This window comes from Xyrauchen texanus, chromosome 7, assembly GCF_025860055.1.
Source record: "Xyrauchen texanus isolate HMW12.3.18 chromosome 7, RBS_HiC_50CHRs, whole genome shotgun sequence".
Lineage (NCBI taxonomy): Eukaryota > Metazoa > Chordata > Actinopteri > Cypriniformes > Catostomidae > Xyrauchen > Xyrauchen texanus.
In genome coordinates this window covers 26,472,580-26,492,022 of record NC_068282.1, presented here as the reverse complement: position 1 = coordinate 26,492,022, position 19,443 = coordinate 26,472,580, and the positions used below count along the sequence as shown (strand labels likewise).

At 42.7% G+C, this 19,443-nt stretch overlaps 1 protein-coding gene across 2 annotated transcripts in view; it reads left to right on the top strand.

Annotated features, from left to right (window-relative positions):
* Nucleotides 1-19,443, top strand: part of LOC127646513 (lipoma-preferred partner homolog) — a 308,283-nt gene that overhangs the window by 86,488 nt on the left and 202,352 nt on the right. For both annotated transcript variants that reach the window (XM_052130234.1, XM_052130235.1), the window contains exon 3: nucleotides 17,493-17,701. In XM_052130234.1, the coding sequence (XP_051986194.1) occupies nucleotides 17,509-17,701 (193 nt within the window). In that variant the 5' untranslated portion in view covers nucleotides 17,493-17,508. The remainder of the gene's footprint in view (nucleotides 1-17,492; nucleotides 17,702-19,443) is intronic.

Here is a 19,443-nt window from a genome sequence, read left to right as displayed (position 1 = left end):
GGCAAAAATAAAATGTGGATGGAAAATTTGTTTTAGCAATGTAATTTTGTAGCTCTGTTGCCAGAGTATTTTGTTTGTCCTTACTTGAAGTTGATCACCTGTGAATCATGTAATCTATCATATAATTTAAATGGGACTTTGATGAAAAAATGTATCTTAATCCACCACAGAAACATCACCTGAATGGAGCATTTATCCAAGTGTCTATGTCAGAGTCCTCATTCCATCATCTGTCCTCTTGAGGAACTGTGTGTTTGCGACTTCTTGTCAGAGTGCAGTGTAACCCAGGTGTTTTCTGCCCTTGTTCACTTCTCGCGGCTCCGCACTGTGTTCGCGTTGTCGCGAGACTCTGTGACAGTATCGCGAGACTTGACACACAGTTGCGTCATTTTCCTTTAAATATGGCCGCACGCTGTTGTTTGGTGTGTGTGTGTGTGTGTGGGAGCCGGTGTGTTGAGCTGCTGCAGATGCCTCTACCATTCCATTGACTGCTGTTTGAGTGACTTAATGATACGGGAACTGGTTCTGTATATGAATGGCGAGCCACTAGGCCCAAAACTGATGCTTTGGAGTGCATGCATCTGCCGGTGTGGTAGGAGGTGCACACATCTTCAGACATATTCACACCTGCACACATTCATGTTTATTTCATGGACTATTCCATCAGGGACTCATTGGACTTTGCCTGTTAAGAGTTGTGTGTCGTGAACTGCTGCGGCTTCAAGCACTGATTATCGAATGAATTCTGAAATTGTTGTATGTTCATCAATAACTTTGAACTGAATATTATCTATGTGCACGTGTAAATATTGTAAATGTTTGTTGTCTTATCTGTCTAATACAATTCACAATTGCACTGCAGCCTTGAGTCTGTGTTCACTGAACTTCACATTTTCCTCCTTGAGCTGAACTAAGATCTTCTGATACTGGTCCATTATTTTTACATACAATTGCAGCAATTATATATGCTACATGACTGTGGCAAGCCAGCCAGGAGGAATTGGTGAGTTTAATGTACATTTGAGGTATTGACTTGGTTTTATTGCAGTTCAGTAACAATAATGGATGTGTTTTTGAAACGTGGTATCAAATTAGCAAATGCTGTGCTGTTGGAGGGCATAACAGAACCAGAAAGTGATGAAGTCATTGAGTTTCTAAGCCAATATGGTTCAGTCAATGAGATTGAGAAAATTTCTGAGACTGAATCTGAGTATGATGGTGTGCTTGTTGTTGAATTTACTAGTGGTGCAGCTTTGGAAGCGCTACGTCCCATTTTGCCGTACACATGGGTCTCGGCTAAAAAGACACATAGATGTTGCATTTTGGAGCTATCTTCTGTTTGTACAGATCACTTTGCTAAGGCTAAAACTATGTTGTATTTGTGTGATTTACAGAATTTAGCCAAATTAACTGGGGTGGATTACACTGAAGTGCTTAAAACAATGATGTCTCAGATTGGACTTTCGGTCTCCGAGCTCCGCTCTGAGCCTCATGTGGAAGATCCACCAAGTACTGAGTTGCCCACGCTGCCAAAGCCATCAGTGAAGCCATTAACTCGGTTTCCACCAGTCATTCCTGTTTCCCTTGTGGACACTGCTGCTTTCAGGTCAGTCGCTGAGCCCCGCATTGATCCTTCTGATCCTATGCAGCCGGGGATGAGACATTTAACTGCCAGCATTGACGTCCATCCACCTGAGGTCCAGCGCTACGTAGTAGAGCACATTGTAAAAAATGAGGAGAGTGCAGTACATCACCAGAGGATCAGGGTTTTCTCAGGTCGACTTCCCAGACCTACTCATGAGTCTGACTACGACACCTGGCGGTCAGGAGTAGAACTGCTGTTGAAGGATCCATCTGTATCCGACCTCCATCGCTCCAGGAGGATAGTGGAGAGCCTCCTTCCTCCAGCAGCAGATATGGTCAAGCAATTGAGTTCCAGCACACTGCCTATAGTGTATCTAGACACTCTTGACTCTGCATATGCTACTGTGCAAGATGGGGATGAACTGTTTGCTAGATTCATGGACACATTTCAGGATGCCGGTGAGAAACCATCTGCCTACCTCCAATGGCTCCAGGTTGCCCTGAATTCTGCCATGAAAAGGGGAGGAGTCATAGAGTCTGAAGTAGATCAGCATTTGTTGAACCAGTTCTGTCATGGATGCTGGGACAATTCTTTGATTGCTGAGCTCCAGCTAAAACAAAAGAAGACTTGTCCACCTACTTTTGCTGAGCTGTTGCTCCTCTTGCGCACTGAAGAGGACCGAGAGGCAGCAAAAGCACATCGAATGAAGCAATATCTGGGTTCTACACGGCAGAAAGTTACATCTCATGCCCAGTTTGCACGTGTTAATCCTGAAGATGGGGCCACCGTTACCGCTTTGGTTAACATCACCCAGCAACTGACTCAACAACTAGCTGACGTCCAGCGACAGTTAGCTATGCTAACGACCAGCCAGTCAAAGACCAGTGCTATCCCCAAGACTTCCACCTACAGTAAGCCACATGCCAGGGCCACCAATCAGCAGCTTTGTCGATCCACACCTACTCAGGCCAAACCTGGTTATTGTTTTCGGTGTGGTGAGCATGGCCACATCCGTCCTCAGTGTGAGAATGAACCCAATTCTTCCCTGGTTGCTCGTAAAAGGAAACAGTTCACTAGCAACCAACAAAACCCTTCCAACTCCGTCCATTTAAACTGAGTCTGGTTCCTGTTGTGGGACAGACAGGGGCCAGAAGGGATCAAATCCGTCCCAGGGAAAGAAAGAAGACTGTCAAGTGTGCAGAAGTGTCACAGCCCGAGATAAATGAATGCAAACATACAGATTCCAAAGGGCCTGGTGGGCTCAAAATGTTCTGCAGTCGTCCAGATTGCTGGACAGGACTATCATTGCCTTTTGGATACTGGCTCGCAGGTCACCATGATTCCAGTCTCTTTTTACAACCAGAGTCTTAGCAATCACCCTGTGAAGTCACTTTACAACTTACTCCAAGTAGAGGGTGCTGCTGGTCAATCAGTGCCATACCTGGGGTATGTAGAGATGACAATAGGCTTTCACAAAGAGTTCTTGGGAGAAGAATTTGATGTACCGACTCTTGCCTTGGTTGTACCTGATGGCCATCCTGAGGGTTCTTCATTTGTGCTTGTCAGCATGAATACTCTGGAGCCTTTATATGAGCGATACACTAGCAGTGACATCTCTAATTTTCAACCTACGGCCCAAGGGTACTGTGCAGTCCTAAAGCTCCTACAACTGAAGCACCAACAAAGCCAGGTGGGTCGAGCAGGCACCGTGAATTTGTTGAGTGAGATACCAGTCATGATTCCTTCTGGTCAGACCATTGTTCTAGAAGGCTCATTGTTCTAGAAGGCCAGAGTAGACAGTCCAACTACAGTTCAATGGGCTGTGATTGAACACCCCATATCACCTCTTCCAGGTGGGCTATGCGTCCAGAGATGTCTCATCACACTTCCAATTCATGCTCCCTATAAGGTTCCTGTTCTCAGTATGACCGAGTCTGAACAAGATGTTCTCATTCCACCAATGACAGTAATTGCTGATATTGGCACATCACCTACCATCCTGGCCCAGCACACCGTAAATGCTTCTCCATTCCAAGGAGGTTCCCACAGAAGTACTTTGGAGTTAAATTTTGGAGAATCACCTATCCCATCTGAATGGAAGGAGCGAGTAACATCCAAGCTCAACCAAATGCCTGAAGTGTTTTCTTACCACGACCTTGATTTTGGCTGTACGAACCAAGTAAAACACCATATCAAGCTCCACGATGAAACCTCTTTCAAGCTTCGAGCTAGGCCTATCCATCCCCGCGATATTGAAGCTGTTCGAAGCCATTTGCGGGATCTGCTTGAAGCTGACATCATCCGGAGTCAGAGTCACCATTTGCTTCTCCAATTGTGGTGGTTCGAAGCGGAATGGCGATGTTAGGTTGTGCATTGATTATCGTAAATTAAATTTACAAACAGTGAAAGACGCCTATGCCCTGCCGAACCTTGAAGAGTCGTTTTCAGCATTAACGGGTTCCAGATGGTTCACGGTTCTGGATCTAAAGTCTGGATATTATCAGATTCAAATGAGTGAAGCCGATAAGGCTAAAACCACATTTGTCACACCGCTGGGTTTCTGGGAATGGAATCGGATGCCGCAAGGCGTTACGAATGCTCCAAGTACATTCCAGAGACTTATGGAGAAGTGTATGGGGGATTTAAATCTCAAGGAAGCTCTTGTATTCTTAGATGACATCATTATCTTCTCTGACACATTAGAGGAACATGAGAAGCGTTTACTCAAAGTACTTACCCGTCTGAAGGAATTCGGCTTAAAGCTGTCCCCTGAAAAATGCAAATTTTTCCAGTCCAGTGTACGTTACCTTGGGCATGTCGTGGTCCGAGAAGGGCGTTGAAACGGATCCTGAAAAAATATCCGCCCTCAAATCCTGGCCAGTCCCCGAAATCTTAAAGAGCTACGGTCCTTCTTAGGGTTTGCAGGATACTATCGGAGGTTCATCAAGGATTATGCCACCATAGTAAAACCTCTCAATGGCCTTACTAGAGGCTATGCACCCATCTGTCGGTCTATCAAAGATAAAAGTCCTGCTGGAAAGTTCCTGGACCCGAAGCAGTTCTTTGGGGAGAGATGGACGTCTGACTGTCAAGCTGCTTTTGACACAGTAATTTCTAAGCTAACCTCTGCTCCTGTTCTTGGGTTCGCCAATCTGAAGTTGCCCTACATCCTTCACACAGATGCCAGCATAATCGGATTGGGAGCCGTTCTATACCAAGAACAGGATGATCAACTCCGGGTTATCGCCTATGCCAGCTGAGGCTTATCGCAGAGTGAATCTCGATATCCGGCACACAAACTTGAGTTTCTGGCCTTAAAATGGAGTGTCACAGAGAAATTCCATGATTATCTCTATGGTGCTGACTTCATGGTTATTACGGACAACAATCCTCTTACATACGTGTTGACCTCAGCAAAATTGGATGCCACAAGCCACCGGTGGCTAGCTGCGTTGTCAACGTATTCTTTTAAGATGCAGTACCGCGCTGGAAAACACAACTTTGATGCCGATGCTCTGTCCAGACGTTACCATGGAGAAGTGCCAAATAAGGCTACAAGCTGTGAAGAATGGGAACTTGTGAATCGCCTAGCGGGGCAACTGTGTGACCCCGGTGAAGCTGCAGAAATCTCCCCGACATTGTGGTTGCTATTTGTCAGAGCAGTCTTGTCAGATCATGCTGTCCTGCTGACTACACTCAGCTTGATGTGACCTTAGTGGAGTCTCTTTCTGTCCATACTAATATTATTCCTGACTGTTTTGTCGAGGAAGAGTCGCATGGCCTTCCTGTTATTTCTCCTCTGACACACGCTGACCTGAAAGAGGAGCAGCGTGCCGACCCAGCAATTCGAGAAATCATCTACCAGCTTGAGACAGGAGAAAAGGTTTCTTCCACTGTGCGAGAGGAACTTCCTGAGCTCCCATTGTTGTTACGGGAGTGGAATCGGTTGGAGCTGGAAGATGGAGTTTTATACCGGAGAAGACAGGACGAAGATAAACTTGTCCTTCAGCTTGTTCTGCCCCCAGTGTTGCGTTCTACTGTCCTGAAGAGTCTCCATAGTGATATGGGGCACATGGGCATAGAGCGAACCCTAGACTTGGTGCGGCAGCAGTTCTTCTGGCCAAAAATGGCCGCTAATGTTGAGAACTTCATCAAAACTTGTGGTCGGTGTATAAGACGTAAGGCTCTTCCCGAAAGGGCAGCTCCTTTAGTAAATATTCAAACCAGTCGTCCTTTGGAACTAGTATGTATGGATTTTCTAACTCTTGAGCCAGACAGCAGCAACACCAAGAACATCTTGGTACTTACTGATCACTTCACCAAATTTGCAGTCGCTATTCCAACTGCGAACCAGAAGGCCAAAACTGTGGCAAAGTGTCTGTGGAACGACTTCATGGTTTGCTATGGCATTCCAGAACGCCTACATTCTGACCAAGGGCCAGACTTTGAGTCTAAGCTGATTAAAGAGCTCTGCGATGTAGCCGGCATCAAGAAAACTCGGACCACGCCATACCATCCCAGGGGCAACCCTGTCGAGCGCTTTAAACGGACGCTGTTAAACATGCTGGGAACTCTCGAGAGTAAGCAGAAAGCTAAGTGGAGGGAATACATTAAACCTCTTGTTCATGCGTATAATTGCACACGGAATGAAGTAACGGGGTTCACACCTTATGAACTCCTGTTTGGTCGATCGCCACGGCTCCCGGTTGACTTAGCTTTCGGGTTGCCAGTCCGTGACTCTCCATCTCCCTCGCACTCCCAGTATGTGAGGGATTTGAGATCACGTCTCGAGTAGAGCTACAAGCTTACATGTCAGAATGCTCAGAAGTCAGCTAAGAGGAACAAAAGTCGGTTCGATCAACGTGTAAAACCTGCAAGCTTGGATGTTGGTGACCGAGTACTGGTTCGGAATGTCAGAATCCGAGGGAAACACAAGCTCGAAGACAAGTGGGAACAAGAGGTGTATGTGGTTGTGAAACGTGCCGGGGATCTTCCAGTTTACATTGTGAGACCAGAGACCAGGTGGGGACCTAATCGCACACTCCATCGTGATCTGCTCTTACCCTGTGGTTTCCTATCGGTTTCTGCTACGGAGGATTTTCCAGAAGATTTTCCTGTTCAAAAACTCCATACTCGCAGCCAGAGTCGCAACTGCACTGACCAGGTTGATATTTTTGAGGATGAGGATACAGAGGATGCTGAACTTACCATCCTTGGGAGTTTTCCTCAGTTCCCAATGATGTTCAGTGTGGAAAGAGTGAATGGATGTGAACATGAACCAACGACCGGTGACATTGTGGGGTTGACATTGCCAACAGCCCCAAGTGACGCTGATTCTGTTCCATCTTTTCCACAAAGCCCTGCATTAAGACCTTCAATTGCAACCTCATTTGAAGACCACTTACCTGAAGTTGAAGAGTCCTGGCCAATCACTGGTGAAGATTCATCCATGTCCAGATGCGAGGTAGAAACTCCTGTGGAAGAGACTGAAGTGGAAGAACCTGGAAATCCTCTACTTGAACCGATAACCGAACATGTTACAGGAGAGCTGGAGCTACCTGTGGGAGGAGAATTGGAATTTCCTGTGGAAGAAATAACTATCACTGTGCCTGAAGCTGAAGTGCTTCTGGAGCCTGAGGTTGAAGCTCGTGAGCCGGTCCAATCTGAGTCATCTGTGGGTCCTATTGTTCATAGTTCTGTTACTGCCCCCAGTGATATATTGGGATCTGATGTAGTACCCAGACGTTCAGGGCGGCAGCGTCAAACCCTTCAACGCCTTCAATATGCAGTATTGGGCAACCCATTCATTTCAGTCGTTCAAACTCTTTTTCATAGCTTGTCTAATGTTTATACAGAGGCCCTTAGTTAAACCGTTGCAGCAGACTCTGTTCCTAAATTGTAATACTTCTGCAGTTCCTATGCAACGGAGACATGCATGATTTGAGGGGAGGGTGTAACCCAGGTGTTTTCTGCCCTTGTTCACTTCTCGCGGCTCCGCACTGTGTTCGCGTTGTCGCGAGACTCTGTGACAGTATCGCGAGACTTGACACACAGTTGCATCATTTTCCTTTAAATATGGCCGCGCGCTGTTGTTTGGTGTGTGTGTGTGTGTGTGTGTGTGTGGGAGCCGGTGTGTTGAGCTGCTGCAGATGCCTCTACCATTCCATTGACTGCTGTTTGAGTGACTTAATGATACGGGAACTGGTTCTGTATATGGATGGCGAGCCACTAGGCCCAAAACTGATGCTTTGGAGTGCATGCATCTGCCGGTGTGGTAGGAGGTGCACACATCTTCAGACATATTCACACCTGCACACATTCATGTTTATTTCATGGACTATTCCATCAGGGACTCATTGGACTTTGCCTGTTAAGAGTTGTGTGTCGTGAACTGCTGTGGCTTCAAGCACTGATTATCGAATGAATTCTGAAATTATTGTATGTTCATCAATAACTTTGAACTGAATATTATTTATGTGCATGTGTAAATATTGTAAATGTTTGTTGTCTTATCTGTCTAATACAATTCACAATTGCACTGCAGCCTTGAGTCTGTGTTCACTGAACTTCACCTTTTCCTCCTTGAGCTGAACTAAGATCTTCTGATACTGGTCCATTATTTTTACATACAATTGCAGCAAATATATATGCTACAGCAGCATGCTATCTTGTTTATTCTCAAGTGTCTGGGGCGTTGTTTATGTGTCACTTCAACCTTCAGATCAGGCCCAGCACTCAGTGTCTGCTGCAACACATGACCTGCCATGTCATGGGTGTTTGCAGAGAAAGAGCTGACAAATTGTCACAGGCCATTAAGATTCCTTCCATGGCAATAAACAGCATCAGGAGATGAAGATAATAGGACTAGATAAATAGAGCTCTACCTGAAATGCCTGATCTCCCTTTATTCTTGCAGTAAGAAAACCCTTGCATACCATGTTGTTTTTAGTTCATATTGCATGCATAGACTGTATTCATGTAACGTAAATGTTGTCAAATAAATCAACTCTGAATATTGTGATAATTTGATGAAGTTTCAAAAAAACTGTGTCATTGGACTAGTTTTGCAATCCTTCCTTGTCTCTTGATTCATAAATATTCAACAGTAAAGAAATGAGAGATATTTTAACAGCGACTAAATTATCGGTTCATTATCAGTTCTTACCAAAAAAAAAAGACTAGTATCTCACAAAATGCATTAGATTGAGCTTCTCTTACATTTGCAGAACTCACTGGAAAAGGAAAATTCCATTGCACCAGTCTCTATTGACATCCTACGTCTCCATTAGGCTATAGTCTCTCTGATCCTTGTTGATCCCCTCTGCTCACTCTTGTCAAGTCAAGTGGTTAGTACAGTACACAGTGAAACAAGACAACGTTCCTCCAGGACCATGGTGCTACATAAAACAACATAGGAAAAACACAGAACCACATGAGACTACACAAACTAAATAACATATATAAAGTGCACGTGCAAACATGTGCAAAAAGTACGGGACAGAACAATAAATTTATACAAATTAAAAGGACAATAGGCACAGTGAGAGAGACAATGTAGCGCAGACCAGTACACAGTAGTGCAAAAAGTTGACAGTTTCTAAAAATGCCAAATGTAAACATAACATACTATGAGATGAGTGTTCTATGCACATAGCAGTTATTGAGGTAGCAGCCAGGTATAAAGTGACAATAATGTGCAACTCAGGACACGTGTGTGTGTGTGTGTGTGTGTGTGTGTGTGTGTGTGTGTGTCAGTCCAGTCTCTGAGTATTGAGGAGTCTGATGGCTTGGGGGAAGATGCTGTTACACAGTCTTGCCAGACCGCAGGAGGGTGAAGAGTTTGTGTGAGGGGTGTGTGGGGTCATGCACGCTGCTGGGCTTTCTTGGTAATAGAGCTGGTGTTGAGAAACCAGGTGAGGTTCTCCGCCAGGTGCAGGTGAACACCAAGTAATTTGGTGCTCTTGACGATCTCCACAGAGGAGCCGTCGATTTTCAGCGGAGAGTGGTCACTCTGTGCTCTCCTAAAGTCAACAACCATCTCTTTTGTTTTGTCGACATTCGGAGACAGGTTGTTGGCTCTACACCAGTCCATTAGCCGCTGCACCTCCTCTTTGTATGCTGACTCATCGTTTTTGCAGATGAGACCCACAACGGTCGTGTCATCGGCGAACTTAATGATGTGGTTCGAGCTGTGCATTGCTGCACAGTCATGAGTCATGAACAGCAGTGGACTGAGCACACAGCCCTGGGGGCCCCCAGTGCTCAGTGTGGTGGTGGTGGAGATGCTGTTCCCGATCCGGACTGACTGAGGTCTCCCAGTTAGGAAGTCCAGGATCCAGTTGCAGAGGGATGTGTCCAGGCCCAGCAGGTTACATTTTCCAATCAGGTGTTGAGGAATTATTGTGTTGAATGCTGAGCTGAAGCCTATGAATAGCATTCGAATGTATGAGATCTTTTTATCTAAGTGGGTGAGGGCCAGATGGAGGGTGGTGGCATTGTCTGTTGAACGGTTTGGACGATACGTGAACTGCAGTGGGTCTAGTGAGGGTCAGCTGGGTTTTAATGTGCCTCATGATGAGCCTCTCGAAGCACTTCATGATGATGGGTGTGAGTGCGACAGGACGGTAGTCATTGAGGCAGGACACTGAAGACTTCTTTGGCATGGGGATGATGGTGGTGGACTTGAAGCACGTTGGAACGACGGCGCTGCTCAGAGAGATGTTGAAGATGTTGGTAAGAACATCTGCCAGCTGGTCTGCACATCCTCTGAGCACTCTGCCAGGAATGTTGTTTGGTCCAGCAGCCTTCCATGGGTTGACTCTACGTAGAGTTTTCCTCACATCAGCCATGGTAAGACAGAGCACCTGGTCGTTGGGTGGAGGGGTGGTCTTCCTCACCACCATGTCGTTCTGTGCTTCAAACCTAGTGTAGAAGTTGTTTAGCGCATCTGGATGGGAGGCATCTTTGTCACAGGCAACTGATGTTGTCCTGTAGTTGGTGATGGCCTGGATACCCTGCCACATTCGCCGTGTCACCGCTGTCCTGCAAGTGGCCCTCGCTGTTCTTAGGGCAGCCTTGTCACCTGCTCTGAAGGCGGAGTCTCGGGTCCTCAGCAGCGCATGCACCTCCGCAGTCATCCATGGCTTCTGGTTGGAGCGTGTGGTGATGGTCTTGGAGAACGCGACATCATCAATGCACTTGCTGATGTAGCTGGTCACTGATGCTGTGTATTCCTCCAAGTTGGTAGAGTCACCATATGTTGCAGCCTCCCTGAACATGTGCCAGTCAGTACACTCAAAACAGTCCTGAAGAACAGAGATGGCAGTTTTCACCTGCTTCTGGAGTGGTTTTGTGTGTCTGACGAGCGGTCTGTATGCGGGAATTAGCATAACAGAGATGTGATCTGATCAGCCGAGGTAGGGGTGGGGCTCCACCCGGTACGTGCCTGCGATGTTTCTGTAAACAAAATCAAGCGTGTTCGCCCCTCTCTTTGCAAAGTACACATGTTGAAGGAATTTAGGGAGCACTGTTTTGGGATTTGCATGGTTGAAATCTCCGGCGACAATAAACAGTCCGTCAGAGTGAGCGTTCTGCAGTTCACTCATAGCCCTATACAGTTCACAGAGCACTTCCTTAGCGTTAGCGCTTGGGGGAATGTAAACTCCGGTTATAATTACAGTGGTGATATCCTGTGGTAAATAAATAGGTCTGCATCTAACAGTCACAAGCTCCACCAGCGATGAGCAGTAACTAGAGACTAGCATAGAGTTATTGTGTGTTGATGTAAACACACAAGCCACCACCACAAGTCTTACCGCACAGAGCTGCATTTCTGTCGGCACAAAACAATGCGAGCCCATCTAGCTGAATGGCGGCCTCCGGAACTCTGTCACTGAGCTACTTCTCCATGAAAACAAAGACACAGCAGTCTCTAAGCTCATGCTGCATAGTCTGCTGGAGTCAGATGTAGTCCAGTTTATTGTCAAGGGAGCAAACATTTCAGAGCAGGATAGACGGGAGAGCCGGCCGGCTAGGGTTTGTTTTTAGCCTAGCATGGAGCCCCACCCTCTTGCCGCACTTTCTCTTCCTTGCACACCGCTTACGACGTCGCCTCATCCGGGAACCGGCATCAGGCGACGCTGAGGACTGGAGGCCTGGTCTCCGCAGCAAGCTGCGTTCGCGTAGCAACTCCTGCAGATCATCATGCAGCTTGGTTGTTGCATGAATCTTATATTTTAACAGTGTTTGGCGATGGTAGACATGAACACCGGTTGCTCCGATGTCCATGTGCCGTAAAAGTTGGGCTAAGTGACAAAAATAGCACCATTTTGGATCCGGAGTGGCTGCTGCATGCTACCGCGCTGCCATCTTCAAATAAAATGTTTTTTTATTTCCATCTTCATCTCACAGAAAAGGATGGAGCTGAGATTAAGCTGTGCTTTATTCTTTTAACACATAGTCTCCAGGCATTACAATAGATTCTGCTGCACAGGACAGGAAATTTGACAGACCACTATTGTTTGTGAAGAAATGTGGAATATACTGTATGTTCCTCATTCTTTTTCAACATTTACCAGAGAGTCCAGGTGTGTTAGGACCACTACTCTGCTAATGTCTCTGGTTTCCTTTTGTGGAGAGCTCTGTTGCAGGAGAATAAATAGGGAAGCTGGGTAAAAAAGTGTGGTGCGGGTAGACTATATCAGAACATAATTGTGCGTGGGCTCTTTTGGCTCGTCTCTTGAGGAAAGACGTATCAGTCAGAAGCAGCCAAACAGCGTACATGACAACAAATACAAAAAGCAACAATGGCACCCACAATAAGACCAAAAGCCTAAAAAAAAAACTAAAAAAAACAACCCTGTGTTGAAACAATTTTATTTCTGTTCTGTTTTATTTCAGAAGTGTTGCAATGGTAAGACAGCAGCTATTAGTGAGTCTTTCTTTCTTTCTTTCTTTCTTTCTTTCTTTCTTTCTTTCTTTCTTTCTTTCTTTCGTTCTTTCTTTCTCAGCTAATTTCTGTGACTTATATCTACTCTGTTATTCCATGTCAAATTTAATTTTGTTTAAACTTTTTTTCTCATCATAAATGAGGATGAATGCCAAACTATTAAATGGCATGGATTAAATGGGTCAAAATGACTTCACCTATATGATTTTTAGCAAAATCATTACAAATACAGTAGGGGTGAAGATGAATATTTCTGAAATCCCAAAACTTGATATACATATTACACTGAGGAGCCACATGTGTCACTTATTGTGACAGCGATTTGGCAGAGGCAGGACCCAAACACAGAGTGAAAAAGTCAAATGTATTGATGTAATCCAAAAATCAAACATAAACAACCCCATAGGAGAAAAATTCCATCCAGCACAGGCAATCCCTTGAAGCTGGACTGGGATAGACAAACAGACAACCAGGACTGATCAGAACCGACAGAAGGAGTCACAAAGGACCGACATGAAACAAGATGAACTGGCCTGGACAGCACACATGAGGAGACTAAAATAGGCAGAGAAATCAAACAGGTTAACAGACAGGGCAGGTGTGACTAATGAACTAATAATAGGCAAACAAGGATACGGCTATGATGCAAGACCGAGAGACGTGACGATACAGAAATAAAACTAAGCCACGTGCTGTCACAAGACAACCGGATGGCATGAGCAAACAACGCCAAGACAATAAGGCAATATACGCTCATGCCAACCGACTGACAAGACCAGAGAATGCATAGCAATGCCAAACAAAGTGATGCCATGCTTTCTCACACTAAACAAATCCTGAGCATACTTTGCAAGGCAAATGCCAAACATATGCATGCAACAGGTGACAAAAAAAAAAGGACACCTTTGCAAGAGTTCGGCCACACACAAACCTGACACCTCAGACCAAAGTGACTGAACCCCAGCTCAACGCGAAGACAGCTCGCAACTTGGGCGTACAGCCCAACGTGAGGCGCACCCGTGCCCGCAAGAGACCGATATAAAATATAGACGCGAAGTGCACGCTGCCAAGATGACATGAGCGCAGTGCACTTACATTAATAAAAGACAGAAACATGGAGCATGAGTGTCTGGATCCGGACACCGACCGATACCAAACCAGACAGGGAAGTCAGGCATGGTCTAGACACCATGCTCCGACCACGTGTCATGAGACCAACAGAGGAGTCCACGGCAGGGATAAAACAACCAAAACCGTGCACTTGAAAATGGGTAAAATGTATCAATTTACGCATGGCCACACCGAGAGCCTTATGTTTAACCATATAGAACCTTAAAGTGATAGTTCACCCAAAAATGAAAGTTCTCTCAGTATTTACTCATCCTCATGCCATCCCAGGTGTGTATGACTTTCTTTCGTTTCCAATATTTAAGTATATTTATTAATTCTCCTCCCTGCCCAGTAGGTGACAATATACCCAAAACATTTGAATCACAAAAATGTGAATGTGAAAGTGAAAGTGGAGATTAATAGTGAAACAGGACTTAAATATTTATCGGTTTCTCACCCATCACCATCATATCACTTGAATATATAGATTTAATTTCTGTAGTCTTATGGATTACTTTTATGCTGCCTTTATATGCTTTTTGGACCTTCAAAGTCCTGGCCACCACTAACTTGCATTGTATGGACCTACAGATCTGAGATATTTTTCCAGACATCTTCGTTTGTGTTCTGCAAAAGAAAGAAAGTCATACACATCTGGTATGGCATGAGGGTACTAAATGATGAGATAATTTAAATTTTTGGGTGAACCATTCCTTTAAATATGACGATTCCTAAAGGAAAGTTTGTTCTAAACCAGTTATAGTTATAGGCACCCCAACAACACACATTTTTTTTTCTTCTTCATTTTTTGGACTCACACCATTAGCATACATAAATGTGTGCTGAAGTCAACTGCTTTTAGTAATATACCTAATTAGTATCTCTGTGTAACAATAAAGTAATGATGCTGCTACATTTCTAAGGTTATTTATATTGACTTGTAGTTTTGCTTCAAATCGTAGGCGAACAATATCAAAAACATTTTGAGCCAGGTATCTCTGGTTGAGTTGACACGGCATGACATTACTACTTAAATATTTCTGTAAGATACTTCAAATAACACCATGGCATTTCCATGATTTTCTGAAAAAAGTAATTTGTTGGCTCAGCAACGAATGTAAGAAAATAAAAAGCTTCTAAAAATAAAGTTTTTAGCTTTACTAAATTTGTATTAATGTGTACTACACAAAATATTAATTATACAAAGTAATACAGTATATGAACTTAGAGTGAAAGTAAAAGTAAAAGAATAATTGTGAGTTCCTTGGCTAACTTCTTTGGCTTAAAAATCCATAAAATTTAGATTTTAAGTACTACTAACTCAAACAATCAAGTTCAGAACCGAGGATGTGGGGAAGCCCATAAGCCCATGCATTTGAATAATTTAAGCACATTTTTTTGGTCAAAAGGAACTTATTGGGGCATTTAATTAGTTGTTATTAATAATTCATAGAGATTTAACTCTTTAGTGTTATTGACATTGTTTAACTGTAATTAGTTGTTTTGTGTAGTCACCATTGGGTGATTAGTGTTCCCTTTGGTGAAGGTGAATCTGTTCAATCCATGTACATTTTGCCTTGCACATGTGAATGTGCGTAGCTGAAGTGCAGATTATTCACCTTTAGGGAATTCATTAATTTCACCCAATTCAATTTAGAAAAAACAATAATATTAAAGATAATTTGAAACCCTGTTCTATTAGTTGTTAACTTTTATTCGTGTGACATACTTTTCCAAGTAAATAACGTTGAATGAACTGATACGTTTGTGTATATTGTTTCTAGCAAATGTTTTCTAGTTATGCTGACAAAAAAGCGTGATGCAAAAATGTTACATATATATTTTAAGTAAATCCAACACATAATTATTTCAGAAGTGTCCAATAAACCGTAGTGTTTCCATGGTTTTGCATAGTATATTTTTATGTTACCTAAGGGTCTCTGTACCTACTGTATAGGTGTGTGTGTATGCACTAAACTCAGTATACATCTATAAGAGTTTGATAGAATATAAAAAAATATTTTCCTTATCACCACTGGCAACTGCTCTTCTTTTGAAGTGTACAAGAAAGAAAACACTCTGAGGATCCTCTTGTCTGTAATATATGACTTGACTGATTGTGTTTTTACAGCACTCTCACTCATTTCATTTTGTCTTAACAGAATCTTTTTTTAGCCTCTAATTGATGGCTGTAACCTTGCAATTAAGAAGATATTTTTTTCTTCTTAAAAATATATTTTAAGATATTTTCATTTTATTTGATTTATTGCATACTTGGAGTTGTTTCAAGGAAATCCAGCTTGGGGCTCATGAGGATTTTTTTAAGGCACTACAGGTCAGCAAGTCACTGACTCTATGTTCTTGCACTGTGTTCATAACAACCACCCCAATTAACCTCAGCTTGCATGTGGTGCTACAGTAGTTTTCTTATTACACTTTACTCTGCAGATAGTACGCATTACACACTAACCTCAAACTACGTAACCACCAGAGCTATTTTATCCCTTTGGCACAGGTTCAGTCACTTTTGATGCTTCACACCAGTGTCAAATGCTGCTTCATATTCAACAGATATAGCAAATTATGCCATATTTTTACAATTTATTATCATCACTGATATACGATATGTAAAAGGGCATGTCTTACCTATAAAGTCCAAACCCTTTTGCTTTGAATAATTCTTTGAATAAGTCTGCTTTATAATGTATTCCCACATTTTTAAACGGGGCGTCTGATCAGCAATGAATAAATAATAACCACGCAGGAAAGCAAGGTAAATTGGAATCCTCCTAAACATTTCTCGTCTTTTCTGCTATAATTTATTTTACCATTTCTACTGCCTCTGTCCTAAAATAAAAAATAAAAAATGGGCAAATGCCCAACATAAGTGAAAAGAAGTCATAGTATTGATTCACTTTGATTGATCCAAGTTCTTATTGGGCTTGCCTATAATTGAGTTGTCAATAACGTCAAGTTCTCAACTGTTGCTATTATGCAAGCTATCAGCACCTTAGTGAAAGCTGAACTGCTGTCATGTTCTCTGTTCACTGGCAAGTTTCCTAGCTCAAATAATTCTAGTGCATTCCCAACTCTTCATTATATTAAGCTCAGTTTGTGTAAGATGTTTTTATTTTAATTGAGATGGGTGAAGCAACTGGTGGTTAGTTATTTCTCACTATCGAAAGGAGACTTCCATATGTGAAGTAAGGGATTTTACAGTATCAGATAACAGGTTCTAAAACAGCCTCTTATCTGACACCTTGGCACTTCCCAAAGGACTCAAGGAATGAGTAGCACCATCTTTAGTTTTGGAATCTATCCAGTCCCGAAACTTTATATCTGAAAATATTCACTCTGGCTGTTTTCACACTTGATCGAACCCACATTGGTTCCTTTGGCCCCTCTGGTCTCTTTTCACATTGTACTTTTTGGTCAATACCACTGTGAGTACACTTAAAGTTTGGCCCACAGTTTTTCAAACTGTTTGAGCCCATTTTCTGATTTGATTCAGATTTTTCCATGCCTGGTGTTTTAAAATGTTTTCTTTGCTAAGTTCACTGATTGGAACAAAGATATAATAGGGCGAAGCTGCCACTGCTATGAGTGAATGTTTACCAGAATTCTAGGGATGGGGATTTGGTCCCTAATGAAATGAACTAAATGGCTCATCCACCCATGTCTATATTATTCACAAGAACGACTATTTTAAGTATGTGATGCTGACATTCAAACACCAATATAATTGTTGACAATGTGGTGTTGCAGTGTGGTGAGAAATGAGTGCTATGGGACCAGTACAACTCAATGCAAAATAATAATACAGTCTATTTGTTTTGTTGTTTTTTTTAGATATTTTTACAGAACCATGTGGGGTGGCCAGAATGATGGTGACCATCAAGGTCATGTGACTGCACGGATGGAGACCTGCTTACCTATGGGTACCACCAGCATTTCTGTATCCCAGCAACAGTCTCCTAAGAAGTTTGCTCCTGTTGTGGCTCCCAAGCCCAAGTTCAACCCTTATAAACAACTGGGGGAGGCAGCACATGAGGGAGCTGGTAAGATTTATAACCTTGACTAATAGCATTTTAATTATTACCTTTTGAACAGATTTGCATATGGCCATGGTCTGAATACAGGTTTGTTTTTACTTAGTGTGTTTTTTCCACTGGATTATCAGAAATGCTATACTGTTATTGCTTGACTTGAATTGTCTCGAGTCAGAGAACAGACAGGGGAAACGGTGCAACAGTTTGAATGACAAGCTGGCTAAAATTTGTCATTTACATGAAAACTCAAGCTGTAAATGGAAAACTTGCTTGAAGTATCCAAGGATGTTGCTGTACCACGATTGCAGGACTTGAGCTCTTGACCTATCTTGCATCATACCAAAAAGTTTTGTCTGGCTCTTTGAAGCCTTGGCACCTTCTCAGTCTTCCTTCCTATGAGAATATCAGACCATAAAAGTCATCCATTGGTGGTCATGTGTATGCCAAATCTCTCTTGGCACTGTAATAAAAATTAAAATAAAAAAAGTCCCTCAACTTAATTGAGACATGTTTACAAACCACTCAATAAATAGACTAATTGTTATACAAATAGATTTGAACAGCCTTCTGTTTGCATAGTTCTTTCTCAACTGCCTAATTTCGATCATTTTGATTAGTGCTTCATCAGTCAGTCTGATGTTTGCGAATGTATGTGCGTTGTTCACATGCACTGGTGGCCAAAAGTTTGGAATAATGTACAGATTTTGCTCTTATGGAAAGAAATTGGTACTTTTATTCACCAAGTGGCATTCATCTGATCAAAATGTATTGTCAGGACATTAATAACATGAAAAATTACTTTTACAATTTAAATAAAAATTTCAGAACTACTTCAAAGAGTTCTCTTCAAAAAATCTTCCATGTACAGCAATGACAGCTTTGCAGATCCTTGGCATTCTAGCTGTCAGTTTGTCCAGATAGTCAGGTAACATTTCACCCCATGCTTCCAGTAGCACTTGCCATAGATGTGGCAATGTCTTATCGGGTACTTTTCAGGCACCTTACAGTTTAGCTGATCCCACAAAAGCTCAAAGGGGTTAAGATCCATAACACTCTTTTCCAATTATCTGTTGACCAGTGTCTGTGTTTCTTTGCCCACCTTTTCTTTTTGTTTTTCTGTTTCAAAAGTGGATTTTTTTCTTTGAATTTATTCCCATAAGGCCTGCACCCCTGAGTCTTCTCTTTACTGTTGTACATGAAACTGGTGTTGAGTGGGTAGAATTCAATGAAGCTGTCATCTGAGGACATGTGAGGCATCTATTTCTCAAACTAGAGACTCTGATGTACTTATCCTCTTGTTTAGTTGTATATCTGGCCTTCCACATCACTTTTTGTCCTTGTAGAGCCAGTTGGCCTTTGTCTTTGAAGACTGTAGTGTACACCTTTGTATGAATTCTTCCATTTTTTGGCAATTTCAAGCATTGTATAGCCTTCATTCCTCAAAACAATGATTGACTGACACATTTCTAGAGAAAGATTCTTTTTTGGCATTTTTTACTTGTGTATTGCATACGGTGGCAACTGAAAAACAATCTCAAAGACAATGAAAGCTTCATTTAATTAACCAAATAGCTTTCAACTGTGTTTAATAATGACAAGTGATTTTCTAGTACCAAAGTAGCAATTTAGCATGATTACTCAAGGATAAGGTGTGGGAGTGATGGCTGCTAGAAATGGTGCCTGTCTAGATTTTATTAAAAATTACTTTTTTCAAATAGTGATGGTGCTGTTTTATTTCTTTTTTTTACATC